The sequence below is a fragment of the Hermetia illucens genome, chromosome 3 (genome assembly GCF_905115235.1).
Source record: "Hermetia illucens chromosome 3, iHerIll2.2.curated.20191125, whole genome shotgun sequence".
NCBI classification, from domain to species: Eukaryota; Metazoa; Arthropoda; class Insecta; order Diptera; family Stratiomyidae; genus Hermetia; species Hermetia illucens.
In genome coordinates, this window is record NC_051851.1 from 45336851 (window position 1) to 45360030 (window position 23180).

General features: G+C 41.5%; 1 protein-coding gene across 1 annotated transcript; it reads right to left on the reverse strand.

Moving 5' to 3' along the window:
• Positions 1 to 8356: 8356 nt before the first annotated feature.
• LOC119651451 lies at positions 8357 to 14903 on the reverse strand. The gene is made up of 2 exons (XM_038055057.1): positions 14270 to 14903; positions 8357 to 8642 (listed from the first exon to the last, which is right to left on the reverse strand). The coding sequence occupies exons 1-2, from the start codon at positions 14703 to 14705 to the stop codon at positions 8557 to 8559; spliced, it is 522 nt and encodes a 173-aa protein (XP_037910985.1). The 5' UTR covers positions 14706 to 14903; the 3' UTR covers positions 8357 to 8556.
• Between the last annotated feature and the right edge of the window lie 8277 nt (positions 14904 to 23180).

Sequence of the window (23180 nt, forward strand, 5' to 3'; positions counted from 1 at the left end):
GTTTTACACAAAACCTTAAAAAGGGCTAGGGAGAAGTAGATTCTTCATAAATGCGACTTTCAACGAACGTCAGCATCTTATTCGCATGGCTTTGGAAGCAGTAAATTCGCGCGAAATTGCTGAATTTGAACTGTTATAACTTTTGCCTTGATGCCCAGATTTGGCATGTGTATGCAAAATATGCCCTTTACGTTTGTGGTCCTGGAATGAATATGAGGGGGTGTTTTGAGTAAATTTGTAAAAGTTCGTAATACACTATGGTATTAGTAAGTTTATTTGAGCAGATATCGGAATGGAACATATTTTGAGGCCTAGATTTCATCTAAGAGCACCCTCTTAACTTTTTCAGATTTTTGGATTGGGTAGCTTCCGAAAATAAGTCCTGTCTCACTTTAAGTGTGTACATTTTGACTCCCTACTCAGGCACTTTGAAATTCACGTCGAAACTAATATCAGAATCATATAGTACTAGTTGGGATCTTTCATTTGATGCCCCACATAACTTTATTTGATGAGAAAAATTGTTTATCCCTCCCTTACATGTCTCCCTTTAAACTGCACGTGAATTTATGTCCCTTCCTGAATGCGTGGAATTTCATAGTTCCCATATGCCCCCCAAGTTTCGTTCGGATTTAGAGAAAAGTGCGTGCGACAGACTGACAGACAGACAGCGAATGGATTTTAATAAGGTTTTGTTTTACAAAAAACCTTAAAAATAACAAAAATTATCTTAAATTGAACCATCCCACTAAAAGATAGTAAGAAGCGGTCACTCGGTTGCGAGAGAAAATTTGTGTTATTCCACCAAAACCTAAAATGACTTGAATAGAGGGAAACATAGCAAAATGAGCCTAGTGCCAGAAGAACACGTACCTGTTGCGCGATCCTATTTTATTAGTGTCTCACAACAATTCTGATCTCGAGCAACTTATTCATTTAATGATCGCTGCATCTAAATTAAAGTTTTTGACAACCGACAACAACGTAAAAGTTCAGTCCTGGTAGTTTATCTTATCCTATCCATCATTAGGGCCCCGCCACGACAAGCAACAGCAGTACCAGTCTATACTAAATTGGTGGATACAAGTCCTACCTAAATCTCTATCGAACTAAGGTGTACGATAGGTAAGTTGAAATGGAACTCCACGTTTGAGGTCCGAAGGTCTCTTGTCTGCTTGGATGTAACCACAGCCCCCAAAAAACTCCCACTAGGGGACTAACCACTAATAAGCGGGCTGGAATTTTTCTGAGTCAAAGATTCAGAAGGCTACCCCAGTTTCAGTATACCTGTGGTGAGGTTATGTGGCCGAAGCCACTTCAGATGAATCCCCATGCCGACTCGAGCAGTATTGCCCAATTTGAGCCATAAAGCATCCGCCTATTGTATTACGACTAGCAAGTCGAAGTGAGTACAGTATATCCCGATGCCACTTGAGCCACCCGGACGGAATCCCATTGCTACCTACAAAAAAGCCTCCATCAGCAGCTTTCAGCCATTGAGGCACCATGAATTACCAAACGACAAACAAGGACCGCATTAGCAGCAGCTTTTGAAGGAATATCTTTTCCTGCTTATCTTTGCTTGACTTTGTATGAAATTTCAAAGAAATCATTTAGTAATTTCTTGATCTTCGGTTCAAGAGAAAACAGAGGGAAATGCGGTGCTTTTGTCATGGAATTAAATCTTATTAACAGGGGAGCGTAGTCTTCAAAGGATAACAATTCAAAACTAATTTATCAGAAAGAGCAGGATCTGCACTTACTTCGCCTGGGTCATTTAGACCGTACGTTAGCTAGAATTCTCGCGAGTAACTTTTTATTCCGTTATATATTATTATACTCACCCTAAACAAACAAATTGCCTATTTCCGAATACTGTACATTTATATGCACGTACATAAACTCGTACCCATATTTCTGATTTACTACGTGCACAAAAGCATACATATGTACATATATAGTACGTATATAAAATACTTCGTTGTGGTATTGACGAATTGATGAATTGCTATGACATGATGACGTCATACAATGTGTATAATACACGAAATTCCAAAAAATGGCAAAGTGTCACCCCTTATAACTTTGTTAATAATAATTGCATTTTCTTCAAACTTCAACCAAATTTTGTACTTCTAGAATGGACATAAGAGGGGTTGCCGGGTAAATTTGTAAAATGTATAAATATACTATTATTAACTTGATTTGTGCAGATATCTGAACCGAATGTATTTTGAGGCCTATATTTCGTAGATATGCACCACTGTGATTTTTTTTCAGATTTTTCGATGGGGTAGGTTCTGAGAACGAGACCTAAATACATTTTTTGTGGTTCATATTTTGAGCTCACTCCCCTATGTTTGAGCATACTCTCTTATGTTTCACCCAATATCAAATATGGAAATAATTTTGAAAAGTACTAATTTGATTTCTCACATGGCCACATTTTATGAAAAAAATTTTGCACCCTGCATTGACATGTATTCCCCCCTTAAACTTAACACTAAATGGCGCCACATGCTGCATGTAAAGGGAACAGCAGATCACATACTCTTACCAATTTTTGTGACAATCGGTCAAGCCGTTTCCAAATAAATCAGACAGACGAACAGACAGACACCGACTCGATTATAATAAGGTTTTGTTTCACACAAAACCTTAAAAACGAGTCATTAACTTTAAAACAATAAATGAACGACTGGGTGTGATCCGCATCAAAATAATTTTTTTTTAATGTATGGCTAGTGAACTGCTACGCACCATTGGAAGAAAAAGGCGACTCGGCCAAGGACGAGTTCTACAACACTCTGGAACGAGTATATGACGCATTGTCTTCTAACCACTTAAAAATAGTGTTAGGGGATTTCAACGAAAGGCTTCTAATCGATGAACAACTGGAAGGCACAGCCTCCATGAAGGACGAAAAACAGCGTCTTATTGATTTCGCTAGCAGTGAAAACATGTCAATAAGCTCTATCTGCTTCCTACATTGCGACATTCACAAAAGGATATAGGCACCGCCAGATGGTCGTACATTCAATAAAATTGACCATGTTCTTATCGAAAAATGGGCAGCAACCAGCATTACAGATGTAAGGTCCCAACGTGGGGCCAATTTTAATTCTGACTACATGCTAGTAAGGACGAAGTTTCAATGTCAAATAGCGAAAACATATCACACGATGCAGAGCAGGTCTCAGAAATTCAACGCTGATAAATTTAGAGGCAGGCGAATAGCGGCTGCATACACTACACAGCTGTCCAACTACTTCAATAGTAGCCGGACTCGAAGTCGAAAAAAGGTGGTCAAAGCTAAAAGATGGAAAAAAAAATATCCACAGTAAAGACAATCGGCTTCCAAACTGTAACGCCCCCGTAGTGTTTGGTTCGACAGGAACGAAGCTTACCGTAACCACATAGAACGACCCAGAACAGGAAAACAAGAATCGGGCGTGCAGTAAAAAAAGAGGGAAAATACAACAATGACAAAATATTAAAACTTGACAATGACATGAAACATGAAAATGCGCGTATACGGCGTGGTCAGAAATTCCGTACGGGGCTATAGGCGGCAAGCTAGTCTCTGTAAGGATGAGAAAGGAAATATCCTAGGTAACTCCGACGATATCAAGAGAAGAGCTGTTCAACCCATTGGAAACGCCAGCAAGGAGCACAACTTCAACGAACCCGGCTAAAAGCAGCCCTCTGAGACCAAAAACTGAACAAGACCACGAGATTGATGGTATTCTAGCTGAACTGTCACAGAGGGGTGAAAATTGTCTGGATAATCTTCTTCATAAACTTATGAAAAATTATCTGACGACCGGCATAAGAGTAATCTGTCCTACACACAGAAAAGGAGACAAACCACAGAGGCAATTTATTGTTGTGAACATGCTACAAGATCCTGAAGAAAATTATCTAAGTTAGGTTAGAGTCATTTACAGAGAAATTAATTGGTGAATGTAGCTTTCAAAAAAGACGATCCACCAGAGACCATATTTTCATGGTCAAACAACTACTGAAAAAGTGCTATGAGTTCAATATCGATGTACATCAGCTGTCAACAATTGTGAAAACGTGGACAACTTTGTTTACCTAGGAGTCAACATAGCGAAGGATGGTAATTTACTTGGATCAGTAAAAGATGGAACTGACTAGCGAATTAGATATAATCATGAGTTGTACCGCCTTTATGACGACCCAGTAGGATCGGTGATGAAAAAACTACGAAAATTTCAGTGGACTGGTCACGTAGAACAGATGAACGATAAGCGAATACCTAACAAGGTATTCGAGGGCACACTCAAAGGACGTCGCCGTGTGGGAAAGCCAGCAAACGGTGTGAGGACTCTGTGATCGAGGCCAGTAAAAAGCTGCTGAAATTTTGTAACTGCGGTCGAAGGATCGAGAAGCCTGGAGGAAGTCTATCCCGGAGACCAAGCCCTGAACGACTAAAATTCGTCAAGCTACCGCTGCGATCTACCCATCTAGCAGATTCCTTTGCATATTTCAGCTTGGCATTTATAGTGTGAAGACCCTATGACCAACCTAAGTACCTTAGTCGAATTTGCTATGGAAGTAGTTGTTAGTCGAAGGTTTAAGTCCTTAGGCATGTTTTGTATAATTCTCCGCATTTAACTTAACTTTTTTCAGTCTTCTCGTCATACTTTTAGTATCTGCTAATGTTTGGATTTCCTTATTTTCATGTGGACATATCCGCTGACTATGGTCAATTACAAGCTCTTTGGTGACCTCAGTAACAAACTGTATTCACAAGTCCTTTTCGAATCCTCATTTCAAGTGTACCAGAGAGAGTCTAGTATGCTTCTCAGCATTTTATTTTCAAGACTCTGTATGAGTTTCAGTTTAGTTTTACTGCCACAGAGTCGAAACTGCATACCAAAGGTCCATATGGGCTTTAGGATTTGCTTGTCACTGGTTGTTAACTGTGGGCTCCGAATTCTCGCGCAACAACCAGCATATCTTTCCGCATCTGCATCTTTTAGGATGTCTCCTCTCTAGCTGAGCTTAATATCGCGTGTCATACCTGAATATTCAACCTCATTCGTCTGTGGCCCGTCTTGTCCGTTGATGATGACTTTAGCTGGGTTCACTTTTTTTTGTCACTGTCACTTTTTTTGTCACTGAAATGAATATATTGTTTTTTGATTAGGGTAATCCTATTGTTTTTATTTGCAGATATCGATATTACGGGAGCTAGTTGCTCCTTTCCTTATTGCGTACAATCTGCGGTTTTGTGTAAAATAAACCTTTATTTGAACCAGTTGCCTTGAGCGGGTTTGCCGTATTTTCTCTCACAAAATCGGGATTTTCTTTGTTTACTCATACCTGACGAAACACTGGTTGTCAACTAAAATCGATATACTGTCTGTCTGTCACATACACTTTTATCAGAAACGATTATACCGATTGATATTAATTTTGGTAGAAAGGTGGGAACTGTGGCGAAGAGGGGTGTAAAAAGTTCAACGGATAGTGTCATGTGGGGTATTAAATAGAAGATCTCGATTAGTAGTTTCAAAATCAACGCTTAGTTTTGAAGCTGATTGCAAAACAGGGGAATAAGGGGGCCATAAAGGGGTCACTCTCAGAAACTATCTACTAGAAAAATCTGAAAAAAAAATCATAATGACGCCTCTATATGACTAAGCTGCGATGACTCTATATGCCCCATATTATTAAATGAAATATCAATAAAACCTTTCATACCTACGCTGAGCTTCCGAAGGAGAGTAGAGAGCAATTTTGCTTGAACTGTCGGGCCTGTGTACATAAAGTCATTCAGTCATACCTCTGCGAGTTTGTGAGCCGACGTGTTAAACACCACTCGCAATTTTGTGCTTGAACTTTAACGTTGCTCCTTTTTTGATAAGCCGGTGATCAGTAAGTGACTACAAAACTGCCACAATTTTCACGAAACACGTGTTGAATAAACTGAGCATCACACCGCATCTTCTGTAATTGAAATATCAGAATCAGGTATTTCGTCAGTCTCAGAATTTAGCGATGACGTCTTCTAGCTCCTTTGTAGTGCAAATGCGACTGGTTGAATTTTAAAGTTGAAAGTCATTCCTACCATTATCCATCCAAGCGCTGAATTTTGGAGCTTTGGTAAGCAATCTGATAATCTTATCAGACCGTCCTTTAGAAGATTTCTGCACCCAATAAGCCATTCAATTCGCGCAGGTCTATCAAATGCAGTTATCGGACTGCAAATATTGTCCTGGCTGAATTGAAACAATTTTTGAAATAATGTATCCTTCCAGTTCAGCGATGAAGTTATTAACCATTGATTGAAGTTTGCGGTGTAAAATTTTATTTTCGTTGGTGTCCACTCCCTCGACGTATATAGACCATGGTCTTTTTGCTAGTTAGTGAGTAACGAGATTCACCTGAAAGCCTAAATCCAATTCCGCTCTGCATGAAGTGTTATATCTATTATCCGCTGATTTGCAGTGTTCAATAAGAAATATGTAACTTAAATTTTTATTTATTGCACGAGTTGGCTGAATATTATCCTTGACTACATCGATTTGTGATGTCACTTAGAGTACTGGCTTTGATGTGTGTTGAATGCCGTACTAAAATTACTGTGCACTGTGCTTTTTCGATTCGCTAGTGATATTTATTAAGCTTGCAAATACTGATATTACGGGAACCACTTGTTTACTTCATCAGTGCTAACAAGGGAGAGACCGGCAAGCAAGCAAGCCTTAATTATTTCAAATAACTTAATCGCTAGAAACACCGCGAGATTACACTTAGATTATATTTTGTTTGTGCAACTTGAGGTATTTTGTACATAATTTTAACTCCTTTACTGACTACCACCTTTGGGCAACGGCTGCTCCAGTACTCCTATTGCACTGATATATAGCTTTGCCGACAACTGGCTTAATAATTTGAACACAGGCAACCGGTGATTGTCATATCCTTTGCTTAACGTCGTTCAATGGGTTTTGGGTTTCCGTACTACAGTTTGCGATAAAAAGTCCAATGGTTTAGAGTCACTTGCATTGTGCACTATATTCACGTGAAGGTCCTTGAACAGGATCCATTTCATTTAGTTGCCGTCAAATATGGGTACTGTCACCTTTGGCAACCATGAAGCCCCATGGTCTTCCCATCCCCTTGATTGTACTGCCGGAATTGCGTATCTGCTCCTGCAGTTTTACTAGTACTTCTTCCACCGGTGCAAGGTTGTGAGTGTCCCCAAAATCGACTGTACGCTTGCCATTTTCATTGCGTATTCCAAAACCTTTTCCCCATAGTACCTGTTTTTGGCTGCTTTTTCACCAACATGACCACTAAGATCCGAAATGACAATATAATCATCGGCAGGCGCATTAGCGGTCTTGTGTTTCAAGTAGTAGCCAGAAGGCCTCCTTCTTAGCATCGGGCTGACCTGTCAGATTTTAGATTCAGATTTTTTTATTGAGCAAAGAAAAAGAAATACATGTGGGATACAAAATATATACGTAATACACTTGAGAGCGCAAGCGTGAATAAAAAAAGTATGTAGCGCTAACCTACGGAAATATCCGGCGCAACCGGTAACATAACATATGGTAGAAATGTGGTGAATGTCATCGCTCATTTGACATATTACATGCTTAAACCTAAAAATAATTTAGAACTTACAACTAACCAATCAGTCAACACAAAACAAAACATGACTCCGTATTGGTAAACGGGGAGATGAGGGTTTCTGGCATCCGTGGACCGGATTGACCGTGAGAATTGGAGTAAAGCGCCGCCCTTTCTCGTTGGTTCTAGCACCCCGTCGAAGCACTACCTTTTACTCAATTTGGGCGTGTATATGGACATAGGCCAATATCTATGGCAGAAAAAGAAAACTAGGCAAACCCTGCCTGAGACGTAGCGATTGCGTAAGTCAGCACGTCAGACAGCTTTTAGGGATATCGAATTGGTGGACCTCTGCTCAAAACCGGTATCTCTGGAGTTCCTTATTAAGGTAGGCCTAGACCGGATACCGGCTGTTGCGCCGTTGATGTTGATGATATGGACAGGGGCCAAAAGCGGGAAGGGACCTAGAAGATTGGCCTCAATTCATTTTTAATAGAAATAAAGGGATAGAAAAAATAATACAAAATTTAAATCTTACTTCCATGGGGAGTTTGGTAGTTAGACGCCTTTCTTTTACATACGATGGAATTTATCGATTGCTGTCCGGTTAACTTTCTCAGGAATTGAAAAATACCCGAAAGGTAAGTAAAACTATTCGAATAAGTTTTGATCGATTATGAAAATATATGGGTTTTTAGGCTTTTATGATATTTATTTAAAATATAAAACTGGCGAATACACCTAGTAAATATAAATATATAGAAATGAGTATAATGTATTAAACATTCACTGAATCTTTTTACTTAAAGACTAACATTCAAATATTGAAAATGTGCTTTTTGTGTATAAAGTTTTCCCTGAAATTGATTTTGTACTGCTAATAAATCAGTATATTGAAATGGAACATTCGTCCAGTAGCCGCCAATATATTTAATTACCACCGATTCACCACATTTCTCGGCATCTCCCATTTCGATCGGGTAGGAATCCGGTTATACAGGGTACGTCAATAATGTGAACCGGTGATATTCCTGTAAGTAAAAATATATGAATAAGTTTGACTGATCGACGAAAATGATCATAAAGTAATAAAATAGTAAAAAAAAAGAATTGCCCTGCGAGCTGAGGGTTAAAAATATACACAAAGCCTTCCCTACTTACCGTAAGAGGCGACTAAAGGGGATACAAATTTATGGGCTAGCAATCTGAAAATTTTGAAACTATACGTCAACGAGGCCTCGGATAGGGACTGGCCTCACGGGCTATGATTGGTATCTGGAATGTGCGCATTCTTCTCAACAACGGTAGCGAATGCACTCAGAATACTCGCTTTCTCCAACTCGAGCGGGAATTCCTACGATATAAGCTGCACATTCTGGGTATATGCGAAGTAAGATGGTGGCACGCTGGAGAGTACTCCTCTCCCTCTTGCGGTAATGCACTTTTGTACTGTGGAAAGATGAGTGGTAGTAGCGGCGAATCCGGTATCGGGTAATTTTTTATGGCTACTGTAAGGCTGATCTGGGAAACGGTTTCTGACTTCTGACTGTAAGATTTCGATCCAGCTTAAGGAGTGTCACAATTGTACAATGCTATGCACCCACCACTACTTCTGATGTAGTGAAGAAGCGTGCTCTTTACGAGCAGCTACATGCCCAGAAGAGGCTTCTTAAAGTTGATATTGTGATCGTGATAGGTGCTCTGAATTCCAAAGGTGGGATCCGACAACACTTTACTTGGGCATGTGATGGGGAAACAGTGCCTTGGCGAGCGTAGCGATAATGGTGGGAGTTTCGTGGAGGTACATTGTTTGAGCACAGAGCTTACCATATAGTTAGGTGGGTTTCAACTAATTTAGAAGTTGTGCTCTGGATGTGCATAACAAAGGTGGTGCTGACATCGATCTCGTAAGGAATCACTATCTTCAAGGTTAGATAGCCCATATGTTCAATTCCGACTGTTTGTACGAGTTTGTTGTCGCTCGACAGTGGGAGAGGTACCTTGCTGCACGACTGGCAGATGCCCCGATAAATCCGTTTGTATGATCCAGCTGTCGCGCGACAATGGGGGGATATCTAGCTGAACGAACGAAATAGTTGACCAATGGGCTGCCAATAAAATGCTTTTTCCTTTGGGTAGTACGCAAGTTATCGGTATCCTCCGGAATGCGCGTCATAAGATCTGGATTACTCTTTGCGTAGTATAATCGGGCTACTCTGCTTGATACTATTACAAACGAAGAACTGGGTCGCTGAAAAGCGGCGCTGGCAGCTGATTGGTTAGATATTGAGGAGAGGCGACAATTGCTTTGCGAGGCATAGAAGCGGTCCGATCCTACGAGGAGTACCGGAAGCAACATGCAATCGAACGTAGGGGACCATCAGATGGTAATCCCTTTCGAGATCGATGTTAGCCTCTCTCTTACTAATCACATCCAGAAGATAACTGCTGATTCTACTGATCTGATTGCTCGTATGGCGTCAGTCAGTTGAAATCCAACTAACTTTAGGGCAAGCTGTATGCACGAAGAATGGGCCGCCAATAACAAGGCGATGAAAGTTGCAGAAATCCACGAACCACTATTAGCATGGAAGAGAGTGTTTCCCTTTCACATGTCCTGTGCAGCCAATACCGAAAACCTCCATGCCCACTTACAAGTTGGGTAAGGAAGTAATCAATCTCACCGTGCGTTCGGTTCAAACACGGATCTAATTTCCCGATGAGCCGCGCAGTCCATCTGCCCCTTGGCTCATTTTGCCAAGAAACTTGCCACTTGGCAAGGGTGCGTTGACGTTCTTCACGGGTAACCAACTCTTTTAAGTTTTCGGGAAGGAGGGCAACGGGGATCACGCTCGCGATTACCATCACAGCCGGTTCGGAGACATTGTGATAAGCAGATGCCACTCGCAAAGCTCCCCGCCTCTGCACTTGAGCAAAGCGTTTACCATGCACCTCCTTGTCAAGGGTATCAGCCCATACCTACGCGCCATAGAGCAGAACCGGCTGCGTCGCTCCCATAAGGAGACGTCTCCTAGTAGGTATACGGCCCCCAACATTTGCCATTAGCCGACTCAAGACCGCGACTTCAGTTGCAGCTCTATCCGCTGTTGCTTTGATTTGCTCGATTAAGCTCATCTTCGAGTCGCTGGTTTTGACTCTATAGTCGACTCGCCGACCGATATGGGCCGCAGGGTCGGAATTCCCCTTCTGGTCAAGATGACTACTTCGGTTTTTTTCAGCGCAAGACGGAAACCGTGAGCTGTCAGCTTATCCGTCGAATCAATATGCCAAGTCTGCTTTGCACCTGTTCCACAGTGCGCCCGGCAACAAGTGCCGCAACGTCGTCTGCATAACCGATCAGACGTGACTCTTCGAGTCTCAGAAAACTATCATCCGGCCCTAGGATGGATTCCTGTGCACCCTATAGGAGGCAATGTGGTCAGCATTGTGCTCGTCCGAGATTATTACGCTGATTTGACTCAGGTACTCATTCACAACTGACGTCAAATCACGATACAAATCCCACTGCCACCAGTAAGATTTGAACCGCGACTTCCCATACGACAGCCTTGCGCCACCCACCTACCCACCCACAACCACTTAGCTATCCGGAAATATATTGTACAATTCTGCTACTCATTAACCTGCAACGCAATTTTGCAGTCAGAAGTTAGAAAGTCCAGAGAGTGCGCCTTGTGGTAGTCGTCAGAAGCAACCCGACACTGGATTTACGTCTGCTACCACTCATGTTTCCAGAGTACAAAAGTACATTACCCCAAAAGGGAGAGGAGTACTTTCCAGCTTGCCACCATCTTACTTCTTATTAACTTTATTTAAACAGGTATCGGCATGGAAGGTATTTCGGAGCCCAGGCACCATATAGTGGCGGCCTCCTGATTTTTTTCAGATTTTTCGGTTTGGTAGTTTCTGAGAATGGCCCCCTTAAAGAAGTGATCACTTTCAACCCCCCGCGCTCCCCACCCTTCCACTGAATGTCAAAACTAAGATCGGCTTTGAAAAGTACTAATGGAGACCTTTAATTTGATACCCCACATGACTATATTTGATGAAAAAAAATTTTACACCCCCTTTTGCATGTATTGGGACCCCCCCTTAAATTCGACGTAAAAGGATGTAATTCACTGTATGCGTGAGCGTTCACAGTTCCCACCTTTCTATCAAATTTGGTGTCAATTGCTATAATCGTCTCCGAGAAAAATGCGTGTGACGGACAGACAGACAGACAGACAGACAGACGGACGGACAGACAGACAGACAGACAGATAGACAGACAGGCAGACAGTAAACCGATTTTAATAAGGTTTTGTGTTTACACAAAACCTTAAAAAGGGAGGATTAATGTACCTTCTCATTTCCTTACAGATTTACATCAAATGAAAAAGTTCTGGTGTAGGGATTGAAAGCTGCTTGTGATAGTAGCTTCTCCACAGCGCTCTGACTCCCGATGACTCAAAAAACATTTTTATTGTCTTATCTAGGTAAATTGGCAAATTTCGCAAGAAATATCTCAAAGAGCACACAAAATTTAGACGAGCGAGCGTCTACTGCTCTGTCTCAGTATGGGGCTTTTGTCACAGGATTACAACAGATACACTAGGGGGGAGAGGTTTCCTGAAGAGGAGCCATTGCGCTGTATATTATAGGGGCCACCAAATAAACCATGTACTCACAGTAGGTTTCCTAGTCAATTATAAACTGAAAATTGTTGTTATTAAAAATGAAGAGGTGAAGACGGCTTACGGTTTTGCACCAGGGTAGAGGCAACCCGTGAGACGCTGGAATTACAGCCCAATTGGTTAGATATGAAAACGACCACCGATACCAAGTGGTTCATCAACTTGTGTTCAAGGGTTGGAACACCCAGTCAATGCCTGCCTACTGGCATTTCCATACATGCAAATAAAAGGGGGAGATCACGCAATAGAGCAATGATAGAGGTATCGCTCTTGAATACCACCTATAAGATATTCTCCACTATCTTCCTAGGCTGGATAGCCCCATGTGTCCAGAATTTAATAGCGACATACCAAAGAGGGTTCACTCCAGGCAAATTGGCTACAGATCAGATTTTCACTGTGCGGCAAGCGCTGAAATAACTGTTGGAGTATGGCCATCAGTTGCATCATTACTTCATCGACTTCAAGGCCGCCGTTGGTAGCATAGTCAGAGTAAACCATGAAGGAATTTGGTATCCCGAATAAATTGAGACTGATATGGCTGACCCTGACCAATGCACAAGGCCAAATAAAATAAGCAGGATTGCTCTCGAGATCATTCAACATCGACACTGGTCTAAGACAACAGGATGACCTATCACACAAGCTTTTTAACTCGGACCTATCTATGAAGTTGATCTAAATGCGAGAGGCACCATCCTTTTCAAGTCCACTCAACAATAGCAAACAGCACTTGTCAACAGAAGTGTACAACATTGAAACTCTTGACAATTTTTTCTACCTAGGGTCGAAAATCACACCCAACAATAGCTATGATGACGAAATCTGCGCACGATTATTGGCAATCAATAGAGCTCATTTCAGCTTACAAAAAGCGTTCGGTCGAAATGTCACACCATAGGGTCGAAGCTCTTATTGTACAAGACAATGATCTTCTCAGTCCTTATATATTCTTAGGTGACTTGGCTTATTAGGAAGAATTTTGAACTCTTAGCCACGTTCGAGAGAAGAATTTTCCGAAGAACTTTTGGCCTTCTACAGGATCGAGATGGGCGATTTCTTTATCTATACAATGGCGAAATTGGATTAAATCCGGGTGGGACAGTTAACCTGCATGGGTTAGAATGATCAGGCCCTGAAAATCTATATTGTCAATATCTATTGTAGAAAAGTAAAAGGTGGCAGACCTAGCCTGAGATGTAGCGATGGCGTAGGCTAGAAATCAGACAGCTTTTAGAGGTATCAAATTAGTGGACCTTCGCACAAAATCAGGATACCGTGAATTCCTTAATAAGGTAGACCTGACAGGATATCGGTTGTTGCAGCGACCCAACAATGCAACGATGATGATATGTGTACTATATCCTAGGATCAGAATCTAAAGTAAATCGAAATGGAGTGGAAATGTACAAGGAGAAGTGCCGCAAACAGTTCCGTGCAAGGCGGCATCTTTTAAAGTTATGTTAGGAAGAAGGGCTTCTGGAAAGTTACTTGGGAGAAACCTTACCCTTATAGGATTGTAGAAACTTTGTAAACTGAGGTAAAATGAGATGCATCACCGGGACTTTCGTCAAACTTTTTAAGCGTGTAGTTTCTGAGAACGAGACGCGTTGTACTTTATATTATATTATACTATACCCAACTCCCCTATTCTCTAAATGATATTGACTTTCAGATTCAAAAAGTTCTAACTGAGCTCTTTCATAGTTGCTTGCTGATTAAGCTCAGAAAACCAGCAAGGGAGTGTCAAATAAACAATAGCAGCCAGGGGAAAACCAGTCGATTTTCCATATAAGAGTGTTAGATGCCGCCCACAAGCGGGTAGTTGCTGAACGAGTGTCCATCATACGTACGGGGAAACTACTATTACATTCTCGGGGTGAAATGGAAATTTAGCAGTTGTGGGTTAGTTTTCGTTCCGAATACAGAATATGTTATTAAAACATTCAATGGTTTCTTACCTTGAATGTTTCCACCTGGAGGAGGTGTAACTAGAAGACTTCCATTAAGAGGAACAGGAGCATGGGTTGTTGTCCTCATATTAATAGGTCTATGGGTTGCTCGCATTCTTCCCCTCACTCTTGGGCGCTTTGTGACCACCTCGACGTACGAAGGGATATCCATTCGAACAAGCCTTTTGTTGCAGACTATTTTCTTTACTGTCCAACGTAAGCACTGGTTGTTTTCACTTCGATAATTCGGATCACAAACATAATTTGCAGTGCAATTTTCAGGAATCTCTTGGCCAACATATCGCAGCTTTTCTGTTTCACTACTATCATCTAAGGGAGCCGATTGTCCAACGTAATTTATTCTATGTTTTTGATCACAAAATGTAGTCGCGGCCAGGAAGGACACAGCTATGGCCACGAACACACAGCACTTTGCAGCATACATCTTTACACCCCTAAGAACTTGATTCGCAGAAATGCGATTTTTCCACTTCCGGCTTTGATTTTCTATTTATGAACTGAACTTTTCACTTACTACCTTTCCTATTAAACATTTCATTCTAAATATTCTGCCGATGAGTTTGGAGTGTTCAAATTTTAGCCTTATCTTTATGACCTAATCATTATTATCACTTAACCTTGTGCGCTGTTTATTTCCACCGATAGTAAGTTTGCGCTTTTGCTCGAGGAAATCATGGACTATTGAACTATCTTCTTCAGTTAGGGTATTCCCACTTAATTAGGAGAGTTCGCAAAGATTCATTATCTCGTTTTACATATGTTTCCTCTTCGACATTCTCTCTAAAAATCAATATCTTCATTCTGGGAATTTTAACCCGGTATTAGTCATGAGATTCTTAAAGAATTCTTCAGATAGAGTACAGTATGTTCAAGTTTTGATTAATATACGTTCGTATTGATGTAACCGCGTTGAATATATCAGTGAATGAGAAATATGGTGGCAATCTTCCAGAGAAATTAGAATAGTTTGGCTTAGGTACAACTAAGTTGGAGCTTTTTTCCGAACTTAGACCGCACAAAGTAGATCCAATACTGTCCTAAATATTGACCAGTGACGCTTCTATTAAATTGTACTTTAATTTGATTGATTATTCCAGTACTTCATTTGAAAACATTTCGTTCGGATTATTGTAATGATTTCACTCAGGTTCTCATTCAAAGATAAGATAGTGTACTAGATCACATATGTATGGAGTCATGATGTAGTGTCCGTGGTTTAGCGACATGAGCGGCATTTCATCCACCTCTATCCAAGGTCAACTTGACAAGAGAATGCATTCAATTATATGTAACGTTCCCTCTTTTGGCACACATTTTTTTGACACCCGTTAGGTTTCCCAGTGGTACACTCAATTTTACAATCCCCATCCCGTCCTTCATTTACATGCCGTATTTAACATTTCAAATAATTTTAACACAATCTAACAATTGGTCGCTTTCACCTAAATTCAAGAACTCAATTTCATTTGAACAATTCCAAGTTTTATTTCTTAATAATTTTCAAATGGTACAAGGGAAAAGCGTTCGTTGACCTTCATAAATTTGCGATTCTGGACCGGAAAACAAGAATCAGTCGAAGTGTCAAGTGAGCCAAAGATGGCAATTAAATTCATCAAAGTTCGTAAATGTATGTATGGATGGATTATTAAGCTTGGCTTGTGTTGCAAGTTTAGGAAGATAATTTGAAAAAACTCCCGATTTTGGCCAATACCACAAACAATTTTTATGTGATCTTATTCTGATTTTGAGTATTTACCTGAAACACACAACTTTTAACCTATAAACAAAGAGTAACCAAAAAATGCAAGAATATGAGAGTCTTGAAAGGATACTTTAACCAATTCTGTCATCATCATCAACGGCGTAAGGAACTGCCGGCACCCCGGTTTTGCGCCGAGGTTCACCAATTCGATATCCCTGAAAACTGTCTGGCGTCCTGACCTACGCTATCACTCCATCTCAGGCAGGATCTACCTCGTCTTCCTTTACTACCATGGATATTGCCCTTACAGACTTTCCAAGCTGGATCATCCTTATCCACACGGATCAAGTGACCCGCCCATAACAACCTATTGAGCCGGATTTTATCCACAACCAGACGGTCGATTTTGCCGTTATGTAGGCTACGGAATCGTCCATCCTCATGTTGGGGGTAAACATTCCTTGGGAGATTCTTCTCTCCAACGCGGCCAGGAGTTCGCATTTTTTTTGCTAAGAACCTAAGCCTCCGAGGAATACAAAAGGACTGGCATGATCATAGTCTTGTATAGTAAGAGCTTTGACCCTATTGACGTTTCAAGCAAAACAGTTTTTGTAAGCTGAAATAGGCTCTGTTGGTAGCCAACAACCGTGCGCGGATTTCATCGTCATAGCTTTTGTCGGTTGGTAGGAGAAATGTTCAACGGTCTTAAAGTTGTGTTCTTCCCGTTTGACCAGTACCGTTCGATATTGTTCGTTCTTTGGTTTTTGGCGCTGACGTTGACACTATGTATTTCGTCTTATCCCCCTCATTGCTGTGCAGCTCGAGATCTTGAGTCGCCTGCTCGATCTGGATGAAGGTTTACTGTACATTTTTGGGTTGTTTTTCCCATGATGTCAATATCGTCAGCGTGGGCCAGTAGTTGGGGGCACTTTAAGAAGATGGCGCCTCTCGCATTTACATCGGCATCACGAATCACTTTCTCCACGGCCTGGTTAAAGAGGACGCATGGTAGTCCGTTGTTGATGTTGAAAGGTCTCGAGAGTGATCCTGCTTCTTTTGTCTGGTCTCGTACATTGGTCAAGATCAGCCTAGTCAGTCTTATCAATTGCGTCGGGACACCACATTCCCTCATGGACGTGTACAGTTTTACCATGGCTATGCTGTCATAGGCGGCTTTAAAGTCATTGAAACGATGGTGCAACTGATGTGCATATTTCAACCGTTTTTCCATCGCTTGCTGCAAAGACAAAATCTGATCTGTTGCTAATTTGCCTTGGGTGAAGCCTCTTTATGGCCCAATTATGTATAGGCGTATAAGACTACTTGGATAGCGGATAGCTGAGAATATTTTATAGATGGTACTCAGTAGCGTGACACCTCTACAATTGCTGCATGGTGTGATATATCCCTTTTTACGTACGAGACAAACAATGCCCCGTTGCCAGTAGTGAGGCTTTGATTCGCTGCCCCACACCTTCAGCATCAGTTGATGAACCGCTTGATGTAGTTGGTCGCCTCCATATTTAACCAATTCGGCTGCAATTCCGTCGGCGACTTATCATTTTTAAGCCGGTGGATTGCACAGACTTGCTTGGTGATAGCATTTGTCCGTCGTCTTCAGTTGGCGAGACCACCAACTCGTCGATATTTTGGTTGTTGAGCAGTTCATCAAAATACTCAACCCATCGTTCCAGTATGTCCATTCGCTCGGGAGTCAGGTTTCCCTCTTTGTCTCGGCAGGATGAGCATCGAAGTGTATAAGACTTCATCCGCCTGTATTATTTGCTAAACTTGCTCGTCTATGCGGTTGCTCCTTGTGCTTTTCGAGCTCACAGATCTATTGGTTTTCCAAGGCTTCCATTTTCCTTCTGCGAAGTCGGAGTTCAGGATAAGTGTCTGTGTGTGTCCGCGTTGTTTGAGAATACAACATTACTCGGTATGCGGCATTTTTCCGTTCCGGTGCTAGCTTACATTCAACGTCAAACCAGCCGTTCTGACTTTGCTTGCGGCTGGCGCCAAATATGCTTGTGGTCGTATCAATGATAATGCTCTTCAGGTGGTTGTGGAGATCATTGGTTGATGCTTCATCGCTAGGACATCTGTAAGCTGCGGATATTGCGGCATTTATTTCCCCCTTATACGTGTTACGGAGCGCTTTGTTGTGAATGACTTCAGTATTCACTCTCATCTGATTGTAAGAGGGGATTGTAGGTATTGTTGTATTTCGAGCTCGGAGCACTATGCCAAGGATCCGAGTCTATATTGGTCCCCCTATATGTTTTCATATTCAATAAAGGCTGAGACGTGAACGGCGTTCAATTAGCACGTGGTCAATTTAGTTGAAAATAGTCTCGCCTGCTTGTGGGCCGGTTTCTGCGCAAACTAGATACTTCTAATAACCGTTTCGTGCAATACTGCTATCTGAATCGTCCGCAATTCGTTGTTATTACTATCCGTATGTTAGTTATGCCAGCCAACGTTTCGTCTGAATACGGATTGACTGTTGAAAAGTATGATTTGGATATCATATCTGGGCAGGCTTCAAGGGTCCGCTATACTACCTCGTAGAAGGTATCATTCTCCGACTCTGCGGTCTCCCTACAGAGGAACGTTAATGGGGCTCATATTTCCAAATTTGCCTCACAAACGTAGAGTGCATAGCCTTTCACTCATATTTTCAAAGCCGATGACAGCAGTCTTCATTTTTTGGCTGACTAAGAAACCAACTTCGGGCACATGGTACACGGGATGGCTACTATGATATATGGTGTAGTAGCTCTCTTTCAGGAAACCGGGCTTCTGTATTTTAGCATAAGATTTTGCCTTATTTTTTATTTTATTTTCCGAGTTATCGCAATCTTGGCAGACTCTGGACGATCCTACCGACTTCAAAGCTCGTAAGCTAATAGGAAAATCCGTCGAAAATTCCCCGCAACATCGGCGCGTACGCAAATTGTGAGAGTCCCAGGACGTCAAGGAAATACGTGAGGATGTAGGTACGATACATCGATTAGCTAAGTGTGCGGGATGCTGTCAAAATCTTTGCCATAATCGATATAGAACTTAAAGGGGTTTTTGTGGCCTCTGGTTGCTTGTCCTACAGCTGCCGAATCGATAATGAGTTGCTTTAGGAATACCTTGGAATTGGTCTCGAACCTCCGCGGAGACTTCAACCGGACGCTAAGGAAGAGTGCGTCGACATGTACTAAAACGATTGCCCGCCGTTCGGCGTGGTGTTGTTGATGCCCGCGCCGGCATCAACTGGTGGTTACCAGTTTCAGCGCTGACTTCAAGTCGAATTCGTTTCCTGATGATGGTCGGGATTGTGTTGCTACGATTAATTAAGCTGTACTGGTCCGCGACCTGCGACATTCTGTTATGGTTTTCCGGTGCTTTAATCACTAAACCATTCCGCCAATTCACTAGTCCATACGTAATAGCGTTCGTCCTAAGTAAGTTCCGAGTATCATCATGACGCAAACTGTGAAGGCATTTGCTGACCATGTCTGAGACTATAAATATGAATATTTACCTCTATTGGACGAACCACAGTTTTAATTTTACCTTCCTAATATTAAAATGGCGGAGTTCTAAGGAAAAAATTTTCAAAAATTGGCTCTTTTTCTCATTGAAGTTCCAGCTGAAAAATAGAAAATTATTAAAAGAAAAAAAAACAAACCCGTGGCTTGGGTCAGAAATAGAGATGTGCCGAACAATGTGTAAAAATTTCAGTTTGAACGGATAAACAGAGTTTTAGTTGTGTTTCCCATCAGCTGAAAAACTATGGTTTCGAGAAAAACGAGTTTAAAGTTTCCGTTTTGTATGCAAATTAACGTGCTCCTATTTTCTGTAACTTGGTAAGTATTTCAAATTTCGATCTCTTCAAATTACATACAAAAGAAACAGGCCAGGAAAGCGGAAGCTGAACGCTGCAGGTATGAAAGGTTTTATGTATTTCTTTTATAAAGACTTTTTAGTATGCATTTGTCTCATTATATTATGTGAGAATATCCACTTTCAGGTGATATTGACATTCAAAATCTTGAATTTGCAAAATAGCGACAACGTTGACCTATTATAACTTTATTAGGAATAGTGCGATTTCTACTAAACTTGGATCATGCTTTATGTTATGGCCTACACTGCTGCAAAATTTCGTGGTGCTAGGATGAATCTAAGGGGGGTTTTCCAGCCAACTACTAAAAATTATAGTAAAATACTATTATTAACTTTATTCGAACAGATATTGGTATGTAGACCCTAGGCACCATATAGTGGCAGCCTGGATTTTTTTCAGATTTTTCGGATGGTTAGTTTCTGAAAATGGGTCCGTTGTGTTCGTTTTGGACCCCCCGCACTTCCCGCCTTTCCAACAAATGTGAAAATTAAGACCCGCTTCGGAAAGTTCAAATAGAGACCTTTCATTTAATAAATCACATGACTATATTTGATGAAAAAAACATTACACCGCCTTTTTGCGTGTATAGGAGTCCCTACATACCCCCCTTCCCCCCACAAAATTCAAAGTAATGAAAACAGAAAGTAAAAAAAAATTAAAAATAACTTAAATAGGAAGTACGGTAACGAGATGTATGCCGTGAGACCAGCGGACAAAACCCGGAACAGCTGAATCAGTCAGACACCCAGGGGTTTCCAAGCTGGAGTAACAGTAACTAACATAATTCTCCGTAATTTGGAATGGTTAATTGAATGAAATGAGAGTAAAATTTGTTTAGATTAATTGCTCTTGGTCTGTTTGCAACTTGTTGTCTTTATATTATAGTCAAAGCTTTCCTAGTCTGTAGGAGATTTATAAATTGTTGCAGTGTCGGTGGCTTCGCAGCGGGTGTATTGCTTTATTTGCTTTGTCAAGTGATGATCTGACGAAAGATTTATTTTCTTGTTCGCAGCATTTTCCCCGTTTTCACTCTACCATCTTAAACAGCTCTCTCCCCTTTCAATTCATTCCTCCCACCATTCACGTTTTTTACGGTACTAATTTACAAATGATAGTTTTTATTTTTCTTTTGACATTCTTTTTCACAAAACCAGAAAATTTTAGAATATTTAAAAAACATTCATTTAAGTTTTTTTCTGTTGTTCTTCACACATTTGCATTTCTGGTGTTTGTTTCCGGCTGAGGTGAAATGAAAAGTTCCCAAAGTTTTTACCACTACTGAAAAATGAAATGAAGCTTTGCGGTAGTGCCTAATTCAAATATTTGTACATTAAACTAGGTGTATTCATTATATGTACTTTATATGTAAATATGTATGCTTTTGTGCACAAAGTAGAAGTAGAAAAACCCACCCAGATCAACCAATGGGTGGCGAAAGCAAGAGAAGAGAAACAGAAGGCAACTGTTCCCCAGTCGGCGAAGTTTGCGAGCCGCATGTTTCCGGGCAAGGAGGCTCTACCAGAGGCTCAGAGGAAAACCAGGTAGCAAAGATCAAGAGGGGACGCATAGAAAACCGCGTGACCGTCTAATGGTACACGAGTGTCTGATACCTCCAGTTACCGAGGAAGAGCTACGAGAAATATGTGGGTGGATCGGTGACAATAAAACCCCAGTTTTGGATGGCATCCCCAAACGAGTTAACCTAACAAGCCACCAGGTGATCCAGTGTCATATCGTCCAATCTGCCTGCTGGATACAATGGAAAAGATGATGGAGAAAGACATATATAGCACATTATTACTCATCATCGTAAGCAGTAATGGCCTGTTGCAGCGCCAGTACTGGTTTCGACACGTCTACTCTGGCGGATGCAATAAGCATGGTGGTGAACCTGGAAAAAGACGCACTGAATGCTGGTGGTTGCTGTGCCGAGGTTGCGCTTGATGTCAAAAGCGCATTCGATTCCTCAAATTGGGGTCGAATTAAAATCGCATTGTCTGACATAGATGTTTCTGGATATTTGGCGTGTTTGGTGGAGAATTAAGTCTCAGAGAGAACTCTCTGGTACGGACGGATAATGTAGTTGTTATAGCAAAGCACCCATATGATATAGAGGTTTATGCGACCGAGACGGTGAGAGTGGTAAAATTCTGACAGGCAAAGGCTGGATTGACCCTGGCGGATGAAAAAATGGAAGGGCTCTTAGTAACGAACTGTGGGAAAAAATACCATGATGCTGATAGTCGGTGGGTGGACGTCTCTACGCCGGCTATTAAATACCTGGGGGTGATAATTAACGCCAAACTAAGCTTTAGGGAGCACCTAGAGTACTCATGTCAAAAGCCAGCTGGCGCTGCCATGGCACTTGCAAGAATGTTAAAGAATTTGGTGGGCCGAAATAGTGCAGAAGATTATTTCTAGCCGGAGCGGTGCGATTCATTCTACTCTACGCGTTACCTGTGTGGGGGTAGGCGCTCACAAACTCTCAAAGACGAAAGCAGGCGAATTCGATTTACTGGCTGATGGCATTAAGAGATTGCAGTGCCTTTAGAACCACATCAAATGAGGCAGCATTGTGATGGCAGGCTTGATTCCAGTCGATATTCTGGCGAATGAAATGAGTGTGCAATACCATGCAAAACATATGAAGAACCACACTGAACTAGAAATGCGACAAGGTCAGAGTTGTATGATCTCTGGCAACGTAGCTGGGACGAGTGTTTGAAGGGCCGGTAGGCACACAGGCTAATTCCCTACTTTAGGGTATGGCTTGGGCGACAACATGGCGAAACTAACTACGATGTTACCTAGTTCTTCACGGGATACGGTGGTCGCTATAGGCAGTATTTATATTTGTATTTATATCGCTTTGGGCTGGACGGTTCGCCGAATTGTCGTGCATGTGCCAATTTTACTTATTGCCTTCGTTAAAATACGGTTGTTCGTCACTGATGAATAACGCAAATTCCCTTGGATTGGTCCTTCCGAAGTTGCTGCTTTCCCCTGGGAGTGAAAATTAAACCGATTGGTCAGGTATCTTGTGCGGCAGTATCTCTTCTTTGAGCCGATCTAGTGATCCTGAGTAAATACCTGAGATGCAACATATAACCTTCTTCAACAGTTGTCTCTCCATAGTCTCGTAGAGTAGGATGCCCCTTATTAGGTAGCCCTTCAATATCCGCAAAACGCAGTCAAGACTGCGGAAATAATTGAATGTGCGTATGATTAATTTATATTGGTGCATGTATGGATATGTACAGTATTCGGTAATAGACAATGATTGTTGTAGGGGGTGACCT